This window comes from Podarcis liolepis, assembly GCF_965112155.1.
Source record: "Podarcis liolepis genome assembly, chromosome: 8".
Lineage (NCBI taxonomy): Eukaryota > Metazoa > Chordata > Lepidosauria > Squamata > Lacertidae > Podarcis > Podarcis liolepis.
Genome location: NC_139560.1, coordinates 541,283 through 564,730, shown reverse-complemented (window position 1 = coordinate 564,730; position 23,448 = coordinate 541,283). Strand labels below are relative to the sequence as shown.

Here is a 23,448-nt window from a genome sequence, read left to right as displayed (position 1 = left end):
TACAAGGATTTGGAGGAGGAGGAGGAGATACAATCACAAATGGGGAATTACCTGGATTTGGCATTGATGGAGTTGAGGTAGGGAAAGCTTTAGGGAAAACTTCAGTCCTGGCCATTCTTCAGTTCTAGCAGAGAGAAAGTATTTTGTATATGATTTGGAGCAAATTCAGAGAATGATGCTGCCAAATTTATGGTATTCTCTCTGGGAAAAGACTGGGAAAAATGAAAATGGAAGTTTCTAGAGGAGAGGAGATCAGGATAGTACTGTAAATACAACAGGAAATGGAAATGCAACAGGAAGTGGAAATTGAGCATATGGAAATGGACATGAACTAAAGGATATATAATAAGAAGAAAAAGGAATATTATTCCAATATGTGATAACAATGGAGAGATTTTAAAATGGACATGGATAGAAAGAATTTGCTGTCACTCAATATGGAGTAACTGTGGTGGAAATTAATGGAAGTAAAGTTAATAGAAAAGAAAAAATATGGTTGACATTAGCCAATAATAACAATTTAGGGAACTCCTCTTGTACTTTTAGTGGGAAAACAAAATGAATGCTTCTGAGACACCTTAACTTAAAATAAATATTGTTTAACAGAAAGTGCAGAAGATGGATTTTAGCATGGGCTAAATGTCTTAAATACCATACTTTTCCGTGTATAAGACTGTTTTTTTAATCAAAAATCATGTTAAAATTGGGGGTTGTCTTATATATGGGTAGTGCATTGTGGGGACATGGGATTGGTTGTTGTTGCTGCTGTGAGTCGGAGATTGTTATTGGTGGCTGCGGCAAGGGCTGGTGTTGATTGGCTGTTGATTGGGCAGCCTGTTTGCTGCTTTTGTTGGCAATGGGACAGAGGATAGGTGACTTTTGCGATGTGTGCACAACAACTGTGGGCCACCCCCCCGCCCCGAATAAAGCTCAACAACTGTGGGCACTCCCAAAAAAGCTCAACAATCTCTCCCCCCCCTCCAATTTTCTTAATTTTGATTTCTCCAAAACAGGGGATGTCTTATACATGGAGGCATGTTGTACACGGTAAAGTATGGTAATCCCTTTTCCTTTTTTTATGTTATCGGCAGATGGAAAATCAGAAGGGACTTTTTTGTTTGTATCTTTCTCTAGCGTTTATTTTTCTTTTGTCTTTTTTATCTCTCTCTCTTTTCTCTCTTATTGTTCCTTCCTTCCTTCCTTTTTTGTCTCTCTTTTTTGTTTTTCTTCTTTGTTTTTTCCTTGGAGTCCTATGTCTGGGGCCTTTATTAAGGTCCAGAGATTGTATATGAATGGGAGTGGTAGATGCTTGATGGAGGGCCTTGGGTGAGAAACAGGGAACTGTTGGTCTCCCAGAGTGGGAAGGGAGAGCTGGGAGGAGCTACTATCCTCTGTGTGTGGTAAGGGCTAAGAATTACTTTTAGGAGAGGACTCTATTTGTATTTTTTGTAGACACTATTTTATTTTATTATGAAAAACTTGAATAAAAATCTCACAGAAAAAGAGTTGCTGATGTTGACCTTCAGTTGCCCGCTGTGATTTATTCATGATCCCATGATAACTTCAGCTTCTGGCAAATGGGCCCTGACTAGTGCCCACATATAGCCAACTTACACCAGACTTTCCTGGGCATCCCTCAGCCATCTAGGGGCAGATCATGGCCTGCCTCTGACCACAGAGGATTTCCCGCTGTCCCTTGGGCTTCTGGATCTCCTCCAGGGCAGGGCACTGTCCTCATAAGCTCTTTGGGGTTGCAAATAGCAGCACTCATGGTGCTGGCCTGGGCTGCCCATGCTGCTGCTTGTTGCTGGCTCCAGGGCTAGTGGCAGTTCCTTGTGAATTGTACCCCCCACCACATAGCTCTGCTCCACTCCACCCTGCCTGCCTGCCCCAGCTCCGTTCTGGTCCCTCTCACCTTTTCCTTTGGCATCGCTGCTGGTCTTCATGTCAGTCTCTTGCTTAGTGGAGGCTCTGCGCTCCTTTGGCTTCACATCGGGATATTTCTGTGGGGCTTGGAGTGGGTTAGCAGGAAGGTGGGTTGGTGGCATGGCTTTGGGAGAGGGTAGTTGGAAAGGGGGTGGCATGGCTTCCCTACCAACAAGTGGGGATTGCAGTATGAAAGGGGCAGGGCTTCTCAGGATTATAGGCTGTGCAAGTGCCTGGGCTTGTGCTTGGGTCATTACCTGGGCCTGGGCCCGGGCCTGGGCCTGGGCCTGGGCCCAGTGTGCCCGCTCCATTTCCTGTCGTCGTGCTGTTTGCTCCATCTCTGCCCAGGTCTTCACCCATTGCTGTGCCTGTGCTCTCTCGAATGCCTGCTGCTGTGTCAGTCTTGGTGCCTGGGTCACTACGGGTGCCTGCGCCCACGCCCTAGGCTGCATCTGCTCCCGCTCCATTGCCTGTCGCTGTGTCATTGCTTGGGCTTGCCTTAGTTCCTTTACCCCTCCCAATAGCTTCTCATTCCTTGGAGTCAGGATTTGTGCCTGCTGCATTGCTTGCCCCAGCGCCAATGCCTGCTGCAGTGCTGGCATGCTCATGGCAGGCCATGCTTGGCATACATAGGCATTGAGTGCTGCACTTGGAGGGGTGAAAGGCCGAGACTCCCACCAGTGCTGAGCAACATCAGCACTGTTTAGAGGGCCTGAGAGATTTAGCACTGAGACAGGACCATTCTGTGAGGCATTTTGAGAGGCATTTTGAGAAGCATCCCGGGTAACATTGAGAGAGGCATTCTGGGTGGTATCCTGAGAGTTGGGGACCCCAGGGCTGGGCTGCAGAGTGGTAATGTCTACTGTTTGTGTCCTGGCAACTTTGGGGCGGCCTGGAGGTAAGAAGACTGTATCATCCCCAGGGGACATGGAGCTGGGCCAGGACCAAGTTGATTCAAGTTCTCCTGTTTGGTTGGCATTTGGAGAAAAGGAGACCCCAGAGCTGGGCTGGAGAGTGGTGATGTCTACTGTTTGTGTCCTGGCAACTTTGGGGCGGCCTGGAGGAGGGAAGACTAAATCAACCCCAGGGGGCATGGAGCTGGGCCAGGGCCAATATGATTCAATTTCTCTTGTTTGGTTCGGATTCGTAGAATAGGAGCCCCCAGAGCTGGGCTGGAGAGTGGTGATGTCTACTGTTTGTGTCCTGGCAACTTTGGGGCGGCCTGGAGGTAAGAAGACTGTATCATCCCCAGGGGACATGGAGCTGGGCCAAGACCAAGTTGATTCAAGTTCTCCTGTTTGGTTGGCATTTGGAGAAAAGGAGACCCCAGAGCTGGGCTGGAGAGTGGTGATGTCTACTGTTTGTGTCCTGGCAACTTTGGGGCGGCCTGGAGGAGGGAAGACTGAATAATCCCCAGGGGGCATGGAGCTGGGCCAGGGCCAATATGATTCAATTTCTCTTGTTTGGTTGGCATTTGGAGAAAAGGAGACCCCAGAGCTGGGCTGGAGAGTGGTGATGTCTACTGTTTGTGTCCTGGCAACTCTGGGGCGGCCTGGAGGTAAGAAGACTGTATCATCCCCAGGGGACATGGAGCTGGGCCAGGACCAATATGATTCAAGTTCTCTTGTTTGGTTCGGATTCGTAGAATAGGAGCCCCCAGAGCTGGGCTGGAGAGTGGTGATGTCTACTGTTTGTGTCCTGGCAAATTTGGGGCGGCCTGGAGGTAAGAAGACTGTATCATCCCCAGGGGACATGGAGCTGGGCAAGGACCAATATGATTCAATTTCTCTTGTTTGGTTGGCATTTGGAGAATAGGAGCCCCCAGAGCTGGGCTGGAGAGTGGTGATGTCTACTGTTTGTGTCCTGGCAAATTTGGGGCGGCCTGGAGGTAAGAAGACTGTATCAACCCCAGGGGACATGGAGCTGGGCAAGGACCAATATGATTCAAGTTCTCTTGTTTGGTTGGCATTTGGAGAATAGGAGCCCCCAGAGCTGGGCTGGAGAGTGGTGATGTCTACTGTTTGTGTCCTGGCAAATTTGGGGCGGCCTGGAGGTAAGAAGACTGTATCATCCCCAGGGGACATGGAGCTGGGCCAAGACCAAGTTGATTCAAGTTCTCTTGTTTGGTTGGCATTTGGAGAATAGGAGCCCCCAGAGCTGGGCTGGAGAGTGGTGATGTCTACTGTTTGTGTCCTGGCAACTTTGGGGCGGCCTGGAGGTAAGATGACTAAATCAACCCCAGGGGACATGGAGCTGGGCAAGGACCAATACGATTCAAGTTCTCTTGTTTGGTTGGCATTTGGAGAAAAGGAGACCCCAGAGCTGGGCTGGAGAGTGGTGATGTCTACTGTTTGTGTCCTGGCAAATTTGGGGCGGCCTGGAGGTAAGAAGACTGTATCATCCCCAGGGGGCATGGAGCTGGGCCCGGGCCAATATGATTCAATTTCTCTTGTTTGGTTCGGATTCGTAGAATAGGAGCCCCCAGAGCTGGGCTGGAGAGTGGTGATGTCTACTGTTTGTGTCCTGGCAACTTTGGGGCGGCCTGGAGGTAAGAAGACTGTATCATCCCCAGGGGACATGGAGCTGGGCCAGGACCAAGTTGATTCGATTTCTCTTGTTTGGTTGGCATTTGGAGAATAGGAGCCCCCAGAGCTGGGCTGGAGAGTGGTGATGTCTACTGTTTGTGTCCTGGCAACTTTGGGGCGGCCTGGAGGTAAGACGACTGTATCAACCCCAGGGGACATGGAGCTGGGCAAGGACCAGAGTGGGGGGACTCCCACTGCATACACTGTGCCACCCTCAAGATTTGTGTTACTGGGGTCAGAGGAAGTTGTTGAGGAGGTCTGTGGATGGTGTGGATGCACCGGAGAGGAGCACTCATAGCAATAGCCTTTGGGACTTTGGGAGGAGGAAGTCTGTGGATGGTGTGGATGCACCGGAGAGGAGCACTCATAGCAATAGCCTTTGGGACTTTGAGAGGAGGACGTGGCAAGACTCTGATGGGCTGGATATAAAGCGGCATTAGCTGCAAAGAAGAGAGAGAGGCTCCGCTGAGCGTCGGGGTCACACTGACCTCACTGGGCATCACATCCCTAACACTCAGAAGCTACTAGTGGCATCACAACAAGGGAAGCCCTGAGTTCTATGGTCATAGAGATGGTCTGCATTTTTTTGGAAGGTTCTGGCTCTAGTTTTCTCTTTGGTTTGTTCTCTTTAAAGGTATTTACGGTGGCTGGATGACAGCAATTCTGGCGCTTTTTGAAGTTAAAGATGTTTCAGTTACCTCTGTACCCCAGCTGTTGTGAACCATCTCTACAATCTGCCCCAGCATCGCACGACTGATGCTGGCTAGTGGCAGGTGAGAATTGCAATCAAAAACATCTGGAGGACACCTGGTGGAGGAAGTCTGGCTCATGGTCCTCTTTAGTAAAATGTCAATGCCAAATGCTGAGACTGAAGGCAGCTACAGGGAGGGATCCAATGATCTGCATCATATTTGCTACACCCTGGAAGATTGGCAGGGGTCAGCAAACTTTTTCAGCAGGGGGCTGGTCCACTGCCCCTCAGACTATATATATATATATATATTGGGGGGAATGAACAAATTCTTATGCCCCACAAATAACCCAGAGATGCATTTTAAATAAAAGGACACATTCTACTCATGTAAAAACATGCTGATTCCCGGACCATCTGCGGTCTGGATTTAGAAGGTGATTGGGCCAGATCCGGCCCCCGGGCCTTAGTTTGCCTACCCATGATGGAGGGTTTGCTCATCACCTGAATGTGCAACAATAATCCAGTAACATCCCCTCCCCCAAAAGCCACATTTTAAAGGGTCAACTAAAGACCTGTTTAAAAAGGAATAATAATAAATAAATGTTATTTATACCCCGCCCTCCCCAGCCAAGACCGGGCTCAGGGTGGCTAACAACCAATAATAAAAAGTTGATCAAAATACAACTTAAAAAACAAGTTTAAAATACAACATTAAAACATTAAAATGCAGCCTCATCATAGGAGGAGAAAGGAAAAAAGAAAGAGGGGGAGGGAATCAAATTGATTCCAAGTCAAAGGCCAGGCGGAACAACTCTGTCTTACAGGCCCTGCGGAAAGAAATCAGATCCTGCAGTGCCCTGAGGCTAATCTAACTTCCTTAGGGCCCAGGACCTCTAGGGTGTTGCTATTTACGGACCTTAAGGTCCTTCGTGGGGCATACCGGGTGAGGTTGTCCCGTAGGTACAAGGGTCCTAGGCTGTAAAGGGCTTTAAATGTCAAAACCAGCCCTTAAATCTGACCGTGTACTCCACCGGGGGCCAGTGCAGCTGGAAAAGCACTGGGTGAATATGCTCCTGTGGCAGAAACCCTGTGAGGAGCCTTGCTGCAGCATTCTGCACCTGCTGGAGTTTCTGGGACAGCTTCAAGGGCAGCCCCGCATAGAGCGAATTACAGTAGTCAAACCTGGAGGTGACCGTCGCATGGTTCACTGTGGCCAGGTCAGGGTGGGAAAGGTAAGGGACCAACTGCTTGATGCGGCAAAAGTGGAAAAATGTTGCCTTGGCTGTTGCTGTAACCTGAGCCTCTATGGAAAGGGAGACGTCAAGGATTACACCCAAACTCTTACCAGAAGGCAGTGGCACTGATTGGGCCCCCGCAAGAGAAGGGAGTTGGTCCCTCATCCCCATACCATCTTGACCCAGCCAAAGGACCTCTGTCTTCGAAGCACTCCACACACCAAGGAGTGGCGTGATGACATATCCCTCCCTAGCGCCACCCTCTGTACCTGACCAGAGATAAAAGAGCACAGCCATTTACGGGCTATGCCCTGTATCGCCATGTCGGCGAGGCGGTGGTCCAGAAGATCATGATCAACCATGTCAAAGGCTGCTGATAAATCTAAAAGAATCAGCAGTCCTGGCCTGCCTCGATCCAGTTGTCTACGGAGATCATCTGTAAGGGCAACTAGAGCCGTCTCGGTCCCAAAACCAGGACGGACCCTGGACTGAAATGAATCTAAAGCCAATGTTTCCTCCAGAAACCTACCAAGCTGTTCAGCAACCACTCTCTCAATTACCTTACCCAGATATGAAAGATTTGAAACTGGGCGGTAATTGGATACATCTAAAGGATCTAGTGAAGTTTTCTTTAAGAGCGGACACACCACTGCTCCCTTCAGCTACCCTGGGAATATCCCCATGCCAAAGGACAAATTGATAATTTCAACCAGGGGGGTCTGCACGACATCTGGGCACGCCCTAATCAGCCAAGATGGGCACAGATCGAGGAGGCAGGTGGTGGGCCTACCAGCCTGGAGGAATCTGTCCACATCAGCAGGGAGTATCCGATCAAAATGCTCCAACACAATTGAGGGGCCTCCAGTTCTGTCACTGTATCTGCATGGAGGTCACGGCGGAGCAACAGGACTTTCCGCAAAAAAGCTCATGAATGCCTCACAGCTGTGAGTCAAATTTGTCCTTATATTTGGTTGTCCTTCTAAGGACGTTATCGACCTAATTATTCTAAAAAGTTGTGCCGAGCGAGAGCTAGCGGATGCAATGGAAGCTGTGAAGTAAGATTTCTTAGCAGATTTCATAGCCATCTCATAAGCTTTCATAAGCCTCCTATAAGATGTTCGTGAAGCTCCGTCACAAGTCCGTCGCCATGCTCGCTCTAGCCGTCTGAGATCCTGCTTCATTTTCCGGAGCTCCTCGGTAAACCAAGGGGCCCGGTTTTGACAGGGTCGCAGAGGGCGCTTAGGCGTGATCTCATTGATAGCTGCCAAGAGCTGGTTATTCCAGTTCTAGACAAGGTCATGTAATGAGTCGCCAGGAGGAGCAGGGTCCCACAAGGCCTGACGGAATCTATCAGGATCCATCAGCCTTCATGGGCAAGCCCAAATAGGCTCGCCACTCGAGCAGGAGAGGAGCGGGAAGTCAATCTTGGCTTTCAGAGCATAGTGATCAGACCATGGCACTTCCACAGGGCATGGCATGATCACATCTATGCCAGCACCAAAGATCAAATCCAGTGTGTGGCCTGCTTGATGAGTGGGGCCCAAAACAAAGTGGAAGAGCCTAGTGTTGCCATGGAAGTCACTAGGTCCAGAACCTGTGAGGAGGGGGTGACATCGGCATGGATGTTGAAGTCTCCCAAAACCAATAGGCTTGGGAACTCCAAGGCCCAGCCCGCCACCACCTCCAGCAGGTCTGACAGGGTGGCTGCCGGTGTGCTGGGTGGTCGGTATACTTGGCCAGACAGCCAAGCTCTCCTTGGTGCCCCACACAAGACCAACACATTCAATGCCGGAGGTCGCCGGTGCTGGCAGAACTCTGAAAGAGCAATCCTCCCGGATTAACAATGATACTCCTCCGACCCCGACCCGCAGTCTGCGATTGATGGAGGACAGAGAAACCTGGGGATGTTATCTCATGTAGGGAGACTACTTCGCCTTAAAGTACCCAGGTCTCCGTCACATAAGCCCGGTCAATCCCCTGCAAGACAAAAAGTCACGCCTGGTGGTGGTTTTATTGCCTATGGACCTGGCATTGCACAACACCAGTGACGGAGGTGGGTAATCTCTGCTCGCCCTACCCTTGTCTCTTGGGATGGGGCGTAGATTGGAAGGGGTTTTTCTTGAGGCGTTCTTGAGTAAAGGAAGGATTGAACTCTGATTAATAAGAATACACACAGAGGGTTGAACCAGCAAGACTCTGGGAAGGGTGCGTATAATAATCTCTGCGTGCCTCCAGACCCTGGCCCAGGTCATTTTATTCACAAAAGAGCTTTTTACAGAGTGTTCGTAACAACCAATCAGATTTCTTCTGAGCATTTCAATAAACCCCACGTGGGGACAATGTTAAACTACAAACACTAGTTAAGCATGCATATTTTTGGGTAAATGAATGAAAACTACAAAGGAGCGCATTCAGCAACCCCGGAGGTCATAAACAATCAATACACATGATAAGAGGGATGGCCAGGAGGACAGCGATCATTATCACCTTCATGTGAGATCTGTTTCCTGGCCCTAAGTTTAACATATCAGAAAAGCTACATCAAATAAACTTGCCCACTATCTTTATGGCCCAGGATGCCTGCCTGGCGACAACTGGGCTGCGTACTTGACTTGTCAAGAAAGAGAAATGGACAGTAGAGGAAATGGCCAGAGATGCAGAGGGTGGTGGGATTTGATCAGAAATTATTGCCAATGTATCAAACCCATTCAACACAATGCATTCATTGTGGACACAATGGCTTGATGCATATTTTATAATTCCTCATAGTAATCCCACCTGACCCCACACTCTGGATATTTGCACTCCTATAGTTTTTGCCTGGCACCTAAAGGTGTATAATCAAGGTGCCAGGCGAACTTCCCTGGGGAGAGCATTCCATAGACAGGGAGCCACTGCAGAGAAGACCCATTTTTGTGTTGCCACCCTCCTGACCTATTGAGGAGGAGGCACACAATGGAGGGCCTCAGAAGATGATCTCAGGGTCCGGGTAGGTTCATATGGGAAGAGGCGGTCCTTGAGATATTGCGGTCCTGAGCCATTTAAGGCTTTATAGCAGAGAGAAATGGAAGATCTACATCAAAAACAACAGGGAAGAGAGATTGTGATCTGCTGTCCCAGTGGATCCTGCCACCTGAGGCGGTTGTCTCAACTTGCCTCATGGGTGGGCCGGCCCTGACCCCACTTAATGTTGCAACCAGTCCAAATGGGTAGAAGTGGCTTATTGCAGTGAGAGCAGAGGACTGTTGTCACACCTTCTGGGCCCTTCCACAGTAGGTGTTTCCCCGTGTGGAATTCTCACTCTTTGTCCTATAAAAGGTAAGTAACAGAATGTATAGAATGTACTCACAGAAGCATGGAGAGTGATTTCTGTGGAGTTTGGAACTGACAGGGTTAAAACTCTGTGGTGTCCTGTATCTGGGAGGAGCTTGACGCAGGGAAGTGCGTCAGAGTCTGTGTCTGTTCAGACTTGCTTTCGATTCTGCCTGAGACACAGCTCAGCTCAGAGGCTGTGTGTGTGCTTTTGGAGCACGGGAAAGATGCTGGAAAGTTCTGATGGATTTACTGCTCTGTAAATAAACGCTTCTAGAGATAAGAACCGGACTGTCTTTGGACTTGATTTATCCCTCATCTCACATGGACGCAGGACCACTGCTACTCTGCTCCCTGCCAGGTCAGCCTCAAAGGTCACAACATGCACATACCCCAGGTCAGAGAGGAGAACCAGTAAACCCTTTGAACTTGTGCATGCAGATTTGTCAGGACCCATGCCAACACCTTCTTTAGCTGGGTCTAAATGGATTCTGGTTCTTATTGATGATTTTTCGAAACACACCTGGTTGTTTACACTTAAACACAAGTCGGAGGCGGCTGCACTGATCAGGGATTGGATCACAGCGGTAGAGCTGCGTTTCTCTACCAGGGTGATTTCCTTTCAATCTGATCGTGGGGGGGGGGGGAAGTTCCCAGGTTCTGCGCTGCAATCGTTTTTCAGGCAGAAAGGTATCAGTCATCGATTGACTGCCCCCTACTCTCCGCAACAGAACGGAATTGCGGAGAGAAAACACCACACCCTACAGGAAGCAGCGAATGCTATGCTGGCAGACTCGGGTCTGCCACAGTGCTTTTGGGCTGAGAGTTATAAGACAGCATGCTTTGTTCAGAACAGGGTGTACAATTCAAGTGTGGGAGACACACCGTACTTTCTGCTTCATGGAAAGAAACCGAAAGTGGACTTTCTGTGAGTGTTTGGCTGTGAGGCTTGGGTCCTCATTCCAAAGGCCATGCACAGAAAGGGTGAGCCAAGATCTAGGAAGATGATCTTTGTAGGCTATGAGCCGAGTTCAAAGGCATGGCGTTTCACATACCCTACTGGCAACCAGTCTAAGCTGCTTATTAGCGGCAGTGCTGAGTTTTGCGAGCAGAGTGGGTGGAAACGTCTACACGGGAACTCGGATGTTCTGTTAGACTTAGATGAGGAAGAGGAGGAGGACGAGGCTGAACCTGTTGCTGAGGTGCACAGTCCACAGCCACAGAGTCCAGAGCCGGGATCTCCAAGGCAGAGGCTCCCAACCTCTCCAAAAGGGAGTCCCAAGACCCCTCCACAGGTCTCTGTCAAGTCTGAGCCAAGGAGTGAACCATCCTCGCCAGCAGAACCAGCTGTAAGCCCGAAATGGCGCAGCAGGTCAGAGGGGGAAGTTTCTGACACAGGAGATGGTAGGGTTGATCCAAGTGAATCAGGCGCAGTTCCAGAATTCACGCTGAGGAGGTCAGCAAGGTCAACCAAGGGTAAGCCTCCTGAAAGGTATGAAGCCACTAGTGTCTGGGTTGGTGTGGCTAGATGTGAGCCTGAATTCTTTGAGGATGTTCAAAAGTTGCCTCAGGAAGAAGCTAGTAAATGGCGTGAGGCGATGCAGAAGGAGATGAACTCAATGGAGTCTCTTGGTGTGTTCTCACTCACTCAGCTGCCGGCTGGAAAGCAAGCTGTGAGTTGCAGGTGGGTTTACCGACTTAAACCCACAGAAGCTGGAGAACCACAGTATAAAGCGAGATTAGTGGCCCGAGGATTCACACAGAGGAAGGGTGTCCACTTCACAGAGGTATATTCGCCGCCCTCGAGAGCAGAGACTTTGAGAACGCTTTTGGCGATAGCAGCACAGAGAGGTTGGAAGGTGAACCATTTTGATGTAGATGTCGCCTACCTGAACTCAGATCTCCAGGAGGAGTTGTACATGCTTCCTCCTCCAGGGTTTGAAGTCAGTGAGCCAGGCGTCGTGTGGCGGTTGCACAAATCCATCTATGGATTACACCAATCTGCCAGGAATTGGAATATGTGCCTACATGAAGCCTTGGAAGAGCTGGGTTTCAGGAGAAGTGTTGCAGACAGTTGTCTTTACATTAGGGATGCAGGCTTGAAACAGCAAGTGGTACAGGTGTTCGTTGATGATATCTTGATCATGGCACAGACAAGTAAACAGGTGGAGAAGTCTGCTAAGGAGCTTGGAAAACGGTTCAAGTTAAAGCAGCTTGGAGATGTCAAATCGTATTTAGGCATAGAGATCACAAGAGCAAGTGATGGAAGCTTTTTGCTTCGCCAGGAAGGTAAGATTGAACAGTTGCTTGAGAAGTTCAGGATGTCTGACTGTGCAGGTGCCAGGTCACCCATGGAGACTGGTTACGTGAAGGAGTGTCAGCAAATAGAACGCGCTGTGTTCGAAAATACTGAACTCTTTCAGTCAGCTCTGGGTAGTCTGTTGTATCTGTCACAGTGGAGCAGACCAGACATTGCCTTTGCTGTCAATCTGCTCAGTAGAGAGGCTTCAAGTCCTAGTGTGCAGGCCTGGAATGGTATTAAACGGGTGCTACGTTACCTGCAAGATACCAAAGACTTTTGCCTCAAGATGTCAGCTGAGGGCGGTGTCAAGTTGACCGCCTGGGTGGATTCGGATTGGGCTAACCTTGAGGATCGCAGATCAGTGTCAGGCCTAGTGGTGAAGTTTGGAGACTCAGTGATTGGGTGGAGGTCCCGGAAGCAAAGTCTCATAGCGTTTCGTCTACTGAAGCTGAGTTCAGTGCGCTATCAGAGGTTTGCAGAGAGCTGGAGTTCTATGTGTGTTTGGTCGAGGAAATCTGTGGAGAGAATTGTCTGCCCGTTGTGGTGCATGAAGACAATCAACCGTGCCTCAAATTGGCCGAGACGGGGCAATTCAAGGCGAGGACCAAACATTTGGACATACGTTTCCGGAATGTATGTCAGAGCGTTCATGAGGGGCTAGTTGCTCTGAAATACTGTCCCTCAACCAAGAACCTCGCTGATGGTTTCACAAAACCATTAACCTTCCAGAAGCACGAGGAGTTCTGTGAGGGTCTGTGTATGGGGAAAGCATTGTTGGCTATTGTCCCCAGATGCAGGACAAGAGGGGGTGTGGAGTTTGGAACTGACAGGGTTAAAACTCCGTGGTGTCCTGTATCTGGGAGGAGCTTGACGCAGGGAAGTGCGTCAGAGTCTGTGTCTGTGTTCAGACTTGCTTTCGATTCTGCCTGAGACACAGCTCAGCTCAGAGGCTGTGTGTGTGCTTTTGGAGCACGGGAAAGATGCCAGAAAACTCTGATGGATTTACTGCTCTGTAAATAAACGCTTCTAGAGATAAGAACTGGACTGTCTTTGGACTTGATTTATCCCTCATCTCACACGGATGCAGGACCGCTGCTACTCTGCTCCCTGCCAGGTCAGCCTCAAGCCCCAAAGCAGGGCTGCACAGGGGAAGCGCTGACTGGACGCAGGATTAATTTCCCCAAAAATTTCACCTACAGAAAAAGAACTGTATTTCATCCACTGACTTTCATGGCTTATGTGTGAGTATGTGTGTATGTGTATCTGCGTATATCTGTGTATATCACATCATATAGGACAAGTAGCTCAGCTGTCATATGGTATTACAGACTGTTCTAATATTGCCCACACATTTAGAACTTTAACAATAACCAATAGCTAATTACAATTTTTCCAACAGTCCTTCATGCATGCATGCATTTAGCCTTTATTGGCTCATTGAATATTTCAATGGTTTCAACTGTATTTTATTCCAAGAAATTTGGTTAGCGACTGAGGTAAACACTGCTGGGTTCTCTTCATTCAAACAACCTGACCACAGACAATTCTGTAAAGCTGTCCTTTTGGACAAATCAAATTTGGTCTGCCATATGAAATAATTCTTATTGGCACATCCTCCTCTATCCCAAACTTTCCTAATAAATATGGGTAACAAATAGGTAATTTTGATAAATGTTTATCTCTCTCCCTCAGATGATGAGATGAAACACTGTTTATAATATTATAATAATAATTTATTATTTATACCCCTCCCATCTGGCTGGGCTTCCCCAGCCACTCTGGGCAGCTTCCAAAAGAATATTAAAATACTATAATACATCAAACATTAAAAGCTTCCCGAAACAGGGCTGCCTTCAGATGCCTTCTAAAAGCCTGGCAGTAGTTGTTCTCTTTGACATCTGGTGGGAGAGTGTTCCACAGGGAAGGCGCCACTACCGAGAAGGCCCTCTGCCTGGTTCCCTGTAACTTGGCTTCTCGCAGTGAGAGAACCGCCAGAAGGCCCTCGGTGCTGGACCTCAGTGTCCAGGTAGAACGATGGGGGTGGAGACCTTCCTTCAGATATACTGGACCAAGGCCATTTACCTTCCCTCCTGTCAGGGAACTGCAGGCAGCGAGGGAGGAAAGAATCAGAGGATACAGGGAACGATCTCCACTGCTCAGTACTGAGTCCTCCTCAGAAGACAGAGAAGAGGATAGTGAGTCTGGGGAGGAAGGGGTGCTTCAGAGAGAGAGGGATCCATGTCACAGGGGAAAACGGAAGGGGCTGAGCCGTTGGCTGTGTTGGTCTCGAGGGAAAGGGAAAAGAGAAACTAGTTAGAGCAACGCATCATGGGAGACGGGTCACTTTGTTTATTCTGCATGTAATCTTGTCAGAAGGAAATAAAGAAAGGAATTTATGGCTGGCTGCCGGGAGTGTTTTCTCTGCTGAGTGCAGCAACGCATGCAGCTGGCAAGCTGACACCTCCACAGCAGTACCTATTCATCTACTTGCACTGGCATGCTTTTGAACTGTTATGTTGGCAGGAGCTGGGACAGAGCAACGGGACTTCACTCCGTCGCGGGGATTCTATCCGCCAACCTTACTATCTGCAAGCTCAAGAGGCTCTGTGGTTTGGACCACAGGGCCTCCCGCGTCCTATGTTCTTTATATTTATGTTCCAATATTAACTTCTCTATTGGATCTCATACAGAAAAGTGGCAATTCCCTTTTACTTTCGACTTTGCAGTGCAGACCAGCAAATAAAATCTCAAAGCCTGGCCATTCAGAACAAACCATCTATAGTGTTTTGGAAAAGAATAGGTGGGCAGCTTCCGGTTTCCTGCTGTGAGATATGGCTGCCTCCCAAGAGATTGGACCCCCCCCCCAGTCATGCCAGTAATTCAGGGTTAATATGTGGGTAATTAGCCCTGCTGACCCCCCCCGGGTAGGGGGGGCTGCACTGCGCCACCCGCAGATTGTCTGTTATCTGCCTTCCGCAACAAGATGTGGGGGCAGGGGCACTAGGTGGTGACCACGGCGTTTTGAAAAGATGAGGTGGTCACTGCAGTCTGAAGGCGTGATTGCCAAATTCTTGGACTCAGATAGAATGTTACATCTGAGGACAACCCTTATCAACTCACACTATTAAGGTAGCAGTATAATCTTATTCTCAATTAATAGACCACTGCAGTACGATAGCTAAGCCTGCATCAGTGGCCCCCCCTAATCCTTCTCCTTGGTTTGACTAGGAATGCTATACAGAGAAAATATTACTCAGAACTTTGCTTAGGGACCTTCACAAAAAAGGAGATATAACAAATTTTAAAATCTATTTTATATGTAGGAAGCTATATAATTATCTTATTGCTAAGAAAAAGAAAATATACTATCAGAATAAATGGACACATTTAATAAATGCAATAAAAATGAACAATCATAAATCCTGGCAAATAACTTCTGGCCATCTGAACACCAATTTCCTTCTAAATATATATGCTATTCCCCCTCAAACCTAGGTGAATTTCTTTATTTAAAAAATTAAAATATTTAATGATTCACCTTGTCTTCTATCTATTGCTGACAAGCTTGTTCCCTCAAATATACCCAAATGGCCATTGGTAAGCTCAGATTAAATTATAGAACTAATCACAGAACTAAAACTTGCCAAGGTCCCCGGCTCTGGCGGGATTTCTGTTTGAGATTTTGAAAAAGCATACAGAATGGTGTGCATTACCACTTGCCAACCTATTTACGCTTACAGATCAACATGGAATTATTCCAAGATAGTGGTTAACTATTTTTATTGGGTTTTTGATAATTTTATACATATAAAACAACAATATCAAACATTAAAATGCAAAGTTCTTTTGAGCCTTCAGATCTCCTTCCCTGCCTCCATGAGTACAATTTTTAAGTTTTAATTTGCTGCATCTTTTACCATTATCCATCTATTATATAACCATAATTACCATAAATAATTCCACATTACAAGTGTCATTACATCCCTGCCAAATCATTCCCATTAAAAACATACAGACAATCACAACGATCCATTAAAAACCATAAAGACAATCACAATGAAAGCAGCATAGCATCATCCCTCTCATTAAAAGAAGTCAGTTCTCAAAAACTGTTGGAGCTCAAAGGTGCAACAGTTTTTTGCCAGCAGGACAAGGAGGGAGCCAGTCTAGCTTCTCTAGAGAAGGAGTTCCTATCTGCTCCTGCACCTTCTCCCAGGTGCTGCTGAAATGGTGTGAGCCAATCTGAACTTCTCCTATGGTTTATTCATGTAGACCATGATATCAGCACAGTTGGCATAAACCTGATTCTTAATATTCTTAATAGAAAATACCCCTCAGCGAACTTTCCTGATGCTGATCTAGTTCATATCTCTGATGCCCCGGAAGGCTTTCAGATCTCCTAAGATTTTATGTAAAGATCAGCACAGCAATCTGGGGTTACCAGCAAAAATTGCATTTGCATCACCTGCAAAAAGGTTCCACGTAGACAATGATACATAAAGTTAGAGCTCAAGAAACAAAGGTAGCCCGTTACAGTGGTGCCCCGCAAGACGAAATTAATTCGTTCCGCAATTTTTGTCGTCTAGCGAATTTTTCGTCTTGCGAAGCACGAAATCCCATAGGAATGCATTGAAAATCAATTAATGCGTTCCTATGGTCAAAAAAAGTCCAAACAAAGCCAAATTTGGTACAACAACAGTTTATTAACTGCTCTTTAAAGTCACACATACTGTAAAGAGCAGTTCAAAAACTGAAGGGAAAATAAATTAACTTTATAAACAAAACATGTCTTTGTTTTTAGACAAAGAAAACAAAGTCGCAAGACGTTTTCGTCTTGCGAAGCAAGCCCATAGGGAAATTCGTCTTGCGAGGCAAATCGAAAACGGAAAAACCTTTTGTCTAGCGAGTTTTTTGTCTTGCGAGGCATTCGTCTTGCGAGGTACCACTGTAGTTATTTTTCACTCAGGCCATAGCCCTTCTACTCCCAATTAAGAAAACAAATTAGGAAGCAGGCCAGAACTTAATAAGAAGCGAGCGACAGAACAATAGAATATAGGTATTGTAGGGATTACTCGTCCCAAAGGCCTCCTCCCCTCTCCATAACCTAAACGTGGCTGGAAATCGTACTTAAACCCCAGGTTTTCAGGGCTTGGTTAGTTCTCACAAGCTCCAGCATGGATCCCCTTGTCACTCCATGCTCTCAGGGACCAGCCGCACCCTGTGCGTTGCTTCCTTCGCTTTCCTGCTTCACTTCCAGTGTGACAAATGCCCTGCCCTCTTTGAATAGGGATCCTTCTTTCACTCTAGACCAAGGTGTGCATGTGCTGTAGGAGCTGCTGCCTGCTTACATGGTGACTTGGCTGCCTGAAGCAGCATTCGTAAGCTCTCATTTCATGTAACAAGCCAACCTTGCTTCATTCCTCTTGTCAGTGGGCATGAGGGTCAGGGTGAGTGCATATTCATAACAAACACACGTTCTAGTTCTACAAAAGGTCCTAAACCTCTACGTGGTGAGTGTAGGAATGCACATGAGCGCTGAACACACATGGAGGTAACACACATCTTGTAACACTGCTTCATGCGGAGATGTGGGCATGCCCAAGAAAATGGCCAGTTGCTTCATGGCCACCCGCTTCCCTTGATCTGCGCAGCTGAAGGGACGGGTGTCACTGGACAGAATCTCAACGGGATTTACAAGTGATCAAATCTTCCCAATGCTCCCCATGGTTTTCATTCTTAAAAACAGTGTGTTTTAGAGCCAACTCCCTGTCTAAACGTCCGCCAGATTCATGAGGATATGCTTTTACTGAGTTGCGTTTCCAAGGAATGTCCTCTGCTGTCCTGGACAGGTGTTACAATAGGGTTCCATACGCAGATAGATGTTGTATTTGGGCAACCGCAGGTGGAGAACATCTAGCATGATTTATTCCAGTGCCCACTATACTCAGAACCCGGGAGATGCTTTCTAAATCCTTTGTCCAGGAAAGCTGTCTCTCCCTGGCAGAGAGGGGTCTCTGGCTGCTCAGGGATGCTAATGCTCCAGTTACTTATAATGTGGCCCTCTTTGTGCTGGGGACAAAAAAGATCAGGAAGAACCTGGACAAAATTGCAGTGAATTGTAAGATTCAGAGGCCTAAATAGGAAACTCTTCTATGCTTTGTGGAGTCCCCAATCAAAACGAGCATCTGCATGTTATGATCTTGATGGTTCAGGCAGTGGCTCTGCTTTCTATGTACTGTATAGTTATATAGATATTTCTTTTCCTCATAGCATTTGTATGGTTTCATTGTGGCCTTTGGCTAGTCCAGTAAAGCTTATTTTGATGATGACCTGCACAGCTGAGACCCAGGACCCCGTGGACCCTGCTCAGTACCAGAATGGCAACCCAGCAAGAGAGTCTTGCATTGGTGCCCCTAAAAAGATCCCCACCTCAAGTAGCCACTTGAGTTGCTGGTGCCATGCATTGGGCCCATCCTGGCCCACACCCCAACTCACTCCGTGCCACCAGCCCTGCCCCCACCCGCTAGCCATGTTCCTGGAGACGAGACGGGCTCTCACCTGTCGTCGTGTCAGGAGCAAACCGGACGACCTGCAGTCCTGCTGCTCTGTCCGTCATGTTGAGGGGCGTGGACACCCGTGGGCCAGGAGAGGATCTTCTTATCATCGTTCCACCCACCGGAGAAATGGGTGAAGAAGGAGTGTTATCGCTTGGAAGCCTTCGGCGTACAGTCACCCTGAAGTTGGTGTTGGGGGCGAAGCGGGCTTGCTCCCAGCTGTGGCTGTCCTGGAAGGCGTTGTTGAGGACCGAATCTGTGGGGTTGAACAGGCAGGTTAAGATGAGTCAGAGTCCCCAGCCGCAAGCCTGTGAAGCCCTTAGCGATTTAGGACCCACATTTCTGAAATGTGAGTTAAGATCTGCAGATGAAGCTCTCCTAGGAAGGGGGTTCGGTGCAGCGGCCAGCAGCCCCCCGGCTGTGGAGTCGTCTCCCTTCTGAGGTGCAGCCTTCTCCTACATTCCACCTTTGGGGAAGGGGGGGAGTGCCTGATGGATACTTTATTTTTGCTTCTGGTGCCTGTTTTATTTGATTATTGTTAGTTTTATGGTGGTGATTAATTCACTTCGCTTTACATTTTTATTGTTCATTGTTTACTCGGCTTTCCCCAGGGGGAAGAACAGACTAGAAATAAAATTTATAAATGCATTTCCCCAAACTCACAATCCCTTTAGCTGCCAATATTCCCACATAAACTTCTGTTTGTTTTTAACAACTTTCACTGCTTGTTTGGGATGGGGTGCTAACCCTTGTTTTGGGAAAACATTTCGTGCTCTCCCCTCTTCCGCATCCCAGAAGCAGTCCTGCTCCTTGGATCGTGCCCCTCTGCAGACCACCTTCTGGGGCTCCTCCTTGTCCCCTAAGGCCTGACCCCCCCCCGTTGCTCTCCAGAGTAAGATCTTGCCTGGGGGACCAGCCTGCCTCACAGGAGCCCCCCCCCCCATCAACTGTAGCACTTACTTCTGGCATCAATCCGGGTAGATTCAAACTTGGGGATCAAGTTGGTTTCGTTGTACTGGTTCCGTAGGATAGACTTGAGCTCTTGGTTCTCCTTGAGCATCTGTATGAGGTGCTTCAGCTCGTCGTTTTCTGCCACGAGGGCATCAATCTCCTTTTTTAAGTCGTCATAGCGAGCGAAGATGGCCATCCCCTGCGAGATGTCTTGGTGCAGGGATAGTGAGCTGCCTGGGAGTGCCCCAGAAGGGTGTCAGGGTGCCATCCAGGTGTTCAAGCTGCCATAGGATCCCCTCTCCTTGCCACTGCTAGCCAGGGAGACAAGCCGGCAGCCCAGGTAGCCTGGCGCTAGGGATGACACGGGCGGCGATTGTGATGCAAGCAGCCCCAAGTGTGCTGGAGCTCTCAGGAGCCCTGTGGGGGAGGGGAAGAGAGGCGGGCAGGCAAGCTGCAAGAGAAAAGCAGGGCGGGCATCGCCATCACCCAGGAAATTCCCTGCGCCCTGTTGACCAGCTTTGGCCCTGTATACCTGGAGGTCACCTCCATCGTCCAGCCCAGACCCTGATGTCCAGCTCCGAGGGCCTTCTGGCAGTTCCCTTATTGCGAGAAGTGAGGTTACAGGGAACCAGCCAGAGGGCCTTCTCGGTGGTGGCACCCACCCTGTGGAACACCCTCCCAGATGAAGTCAAAACAGATAAACAATCATATGACTTCGTAGACATCTGAAGGCAGCTATGTTTCAGGAAGCTTTTAATGTTTGACTTCTTGCCGTACTCTTTATATTCTGTTGAAAAGCGCCCAGAGTGTCTTGGGCAGGGTATAAGTTAACAACAACAACAACAACCACCACTTTGAGGGTTTTTTGGGGGGTTTTTTTGCAATCAATGTGTGTATAAATGTGAAATAAAATAAACAAAGCCACTGTCCATTTTCATTGTCTTTTTCTGCACATTTCCAGCTCTACAATATATGGGGGAAACACTACATTCCAAATGTAGATACAGTGGTACCCCGCAAGACGAACGCCTCGCGAGACGAAAAACTCGCAAAACGAAAGGTTTTTTTGTTTTCGAGTTGCCTCGCAAGACGAATTTCCCTATGGGCTTGCTTCGCAAAACGAAGCTTGCCCCGGGGACAGCGGGTCTTCACTTTTGAAGCAAGTGGCGGCGGGGAGATCGCTTCTCCCGGTGCTCCGAAGCCGGGCGGGGGGGGAGGGAACACCTGCCCCCGCCGCCCGGCTTCGGAACGCTGCTCCGAAGCGGGGCGGGAACACCTGCCCCAGCCGCCCCGCTTTGGAACGCTGCTCCGAAGCGGGGCGGGAACACCTGCCCCAGCCGCCCCGCTTTGGAACGCTGCTCCGAAGTGGGGCGGGGGGGCGGGAACACCTTCTGAAGGCGGGCGGGGGGCGAAAGTCTTTGTCCCCCCTGCCTGCCTTCCCAGGGGCTTTTAAATCTCCCCGGACAGCGGAGAAGTCCTCCGCTGTCCCGGGGCGATTTTAAAATGCCGCCCGCCAGCATTTTAAGATCGCCCGGACAGCGGAGAAGTCCTCCGCTGTCCCGGGGTTTTTTAAAATGCTGGGGGTGGGAAGAAAAGCCCTTGTCCCCCCCCCCCCCAGCCTTCAGAAGAAGGCGGTTTCCCTAGGAACGCATTAATTGATTTTCAATGCATTCCTATGGGAAACCGTGCATCGCAAGACGAAAAACTCGCAAGATGAAGAGACTTGCGGAACGAATTAATTTCGTCTTGCGAGGCACCACTGTACAAACTGAATGGTCAGTTTAGCTCCAACCCCTTTGCTGAACAGACCGAACTCCCAGGGAATGTGGCACCAGCTGCCCCCGTGTGGCCTCCATGGGAAACAGCAACTGCCACCCCAACAAAGTCAGGACCAATTCGCCAACACTCACACGCGTGCCAGCAATTTTATTAGTATTTTACAGTGATTGAAACATAGACATAAATAGAATATATTGATTGAGCTAATATATTTTAGAATAAGTAAACATGAGCAATCAATAATAAATAGAGTTTGTGGTGAGCCCACGGCGACTCAAGGTTAACAGTTATGTTATAAAAAATAGAAATATACACCTTTACATTAAATGTGTACTATCAGATAAATAACTAGACCTCTGAGTAGTTTCTGTCAGAGAATATTCCCTTTCTCTGTCAACACAGGCTCTCAAAAACGTTCTCAAAAACTGGGCAGTCTCACATGACATGAAATAGTTTCAGATGCCTTCCTTTCTGCAATTGATCACGGAGTATTGGCTATAACTTAAGCCAAGTGGTGTCAGATACCATCGGGTTAAAGCTTTGTTTTTTAAAAAAACAAAACACAACAACTTTCAAATTCACTGCCCAGAGTTGTGCAGTGAATTTCTCCATTTTTCTGTCAGTATACAATAAATTTGATTATTTCCCATTTTAGTTTTTAATTACGTAATGAGGATTAATTCTCTGATTATTGACATAATTAACCAACCCAATTTTTTGTGATTGCAGCTTTTTGTTTTTGTTTTGTATCCGCAAGGTTTTCAAAACTGTTTTACTGGTGTATTTTAAATGGTTGTAACCCAGTCAAGGACTTGAGGGGAAAGGGCGGATAAATCAATAAATATTTGAGACCAAGAACTCAAGAACTCATGCCATCTCTGAAATCTAGATGTGTTATGCCTTATCTGTAAGTTTTTTCATAAAAAGTCAGTTATTTCCAATCAAACTCACATTTCAGCTGGTGAACCGCCCCAAGACCTCCAGGTGCAGGGAGGTATTTAAATCTACTAAATATGTTTTCAATATGTTAACTCTTCTTCCATCACAGACCTCCCAGAATTTCATTTCAACTAACTGGTCTTTCCCCTCACATTCCATATTCTAAAAGATTGCTGCAAGAAGCAGGTAGCTTGGGATTAACTTGTTCCTAAATTTTTTCCAAATCTTACAAATGACTAGTAATGGGATTTGAATTTAATTATTGCAAGATCTTTCCTATTATGTCAGACAATTTTAGTTGATAAACCTATTTGTTTTGTGTAGCAAGAGTTCTCAAACTATGTTCTTATAATGCCCCAATGTGTAGTAATTTAACAAAGAGTGGTAATTTAACACTTTACATTTGGGAATGCAAATCTTCCTACTAATCACTGTAGGGTAAAGGGTCTTTTAGGTTACCCTATGCTCCCCCCCCCCGAAAGTAAATAAAATGACAATTTCTTAAGTAAGAAATTGCTGACTAAGTGCAATATTTAATAATACAAGGAAGTTCTGTGGCATTTTGTTCATTCTTATAACTGGCCTTCCAGCCCAGAATAAATTCTAATTTTCCAACCTGGGCAGATATTTTATTATTTAGAATGGTAGTGTATGATTAACTCTTTGCAATCTTGGATAATTTCAAAGTTCCTTATTTGTGTCAACCACTTGGATTTTTTAAAATACCAATGCTATATCGCCTGCGCCCAAGTTAATTGTTAAATGGCCATTTCCTCCCTTCAAATGTAATCAGATTTGACACTAGTTCTAGATTTTGCAGTACTCGAAATAAGTATGTCTGTTCCATGCTATCAAATGCTTTCTGGCTTCTAACTTTAGAGAATTGTTTTTGAAAGGTTTCTGGATATTTGATGTTAAACCTGTGGTTTTTCATAAATCCTGCCTAATTGCCCTGAATATATATGTTCTTAAAAATCTGTTTAGCCAATACTAGACCAGGGGTTAAAAACTGAAGTAAAACTATAGGTCTGTATGTCCAGCTCCCGAGAAATCTTTTGCTGGTGTTTGAGGATGACAGTCTTCGCTGCTTCTCCGATGGTGCCAGTGATAAACCACACAAGGAAGTGGGCAGGGAGGGGGCAGCGCAAGCATTCCAAGCTGAGATGGGGAA

General features: G+C 47.5%; 1 protein-coding gene and 1 long non-coding RNA gene across 11 annotated transcripts in view; one reads left to right on the top strand and one right to left on the bottom strand.

Annotated features, from left to right (window-relative positions):
- Window positions 1-19,952, bottom strand: part of SPATC1 (spermatogenesis and centriole associated 1) — a 44,196-nt gene extending 24,244 nt beyond the window's left edge. For 3 of the 10 annotated variants that reach the window (XM_083516519.1, XM_083516517.1, XM_083516518.1), the window contains exons 1-2: window positions 19,569-19,927; window positions 18,613-18,864 (exon numbers count right to left, since the gene is read on the bottom strand). In XM_083516519.1, the coding sequence (XP_083372645.1) occupies window positions 18,613-18,864; window positions 19,569-19,755 (439 nt within the window). In that variant the 5' untranslated portion in view covers window positions 19,756-19,927. Of the gene's footprint in view, window positions 1-51; window positions 125-1,915; window positions 4,952-18,612; window positions 18,865-19,568 lie in introns of those variants that run through there. The other 7 variants (XR_014529067.1, XR_014529070.1, XR_014529068.1 and 4 more) reach the window with 7 other exon arrangements.
- Window positions 14,152-20,490, top strand: LOC310713242. The gene is made up of 2 exons (XR_014529134.1): window positions 14,152-16,576; window positions 16,994-20,490. It is a non-coding gene; the product is annotated as an uncharacterized lncRNA (long non-coding RNA).
- The last annotated feature ends 2,958 nt before the right edge of the window (window positions 20,491-23,448 follow it).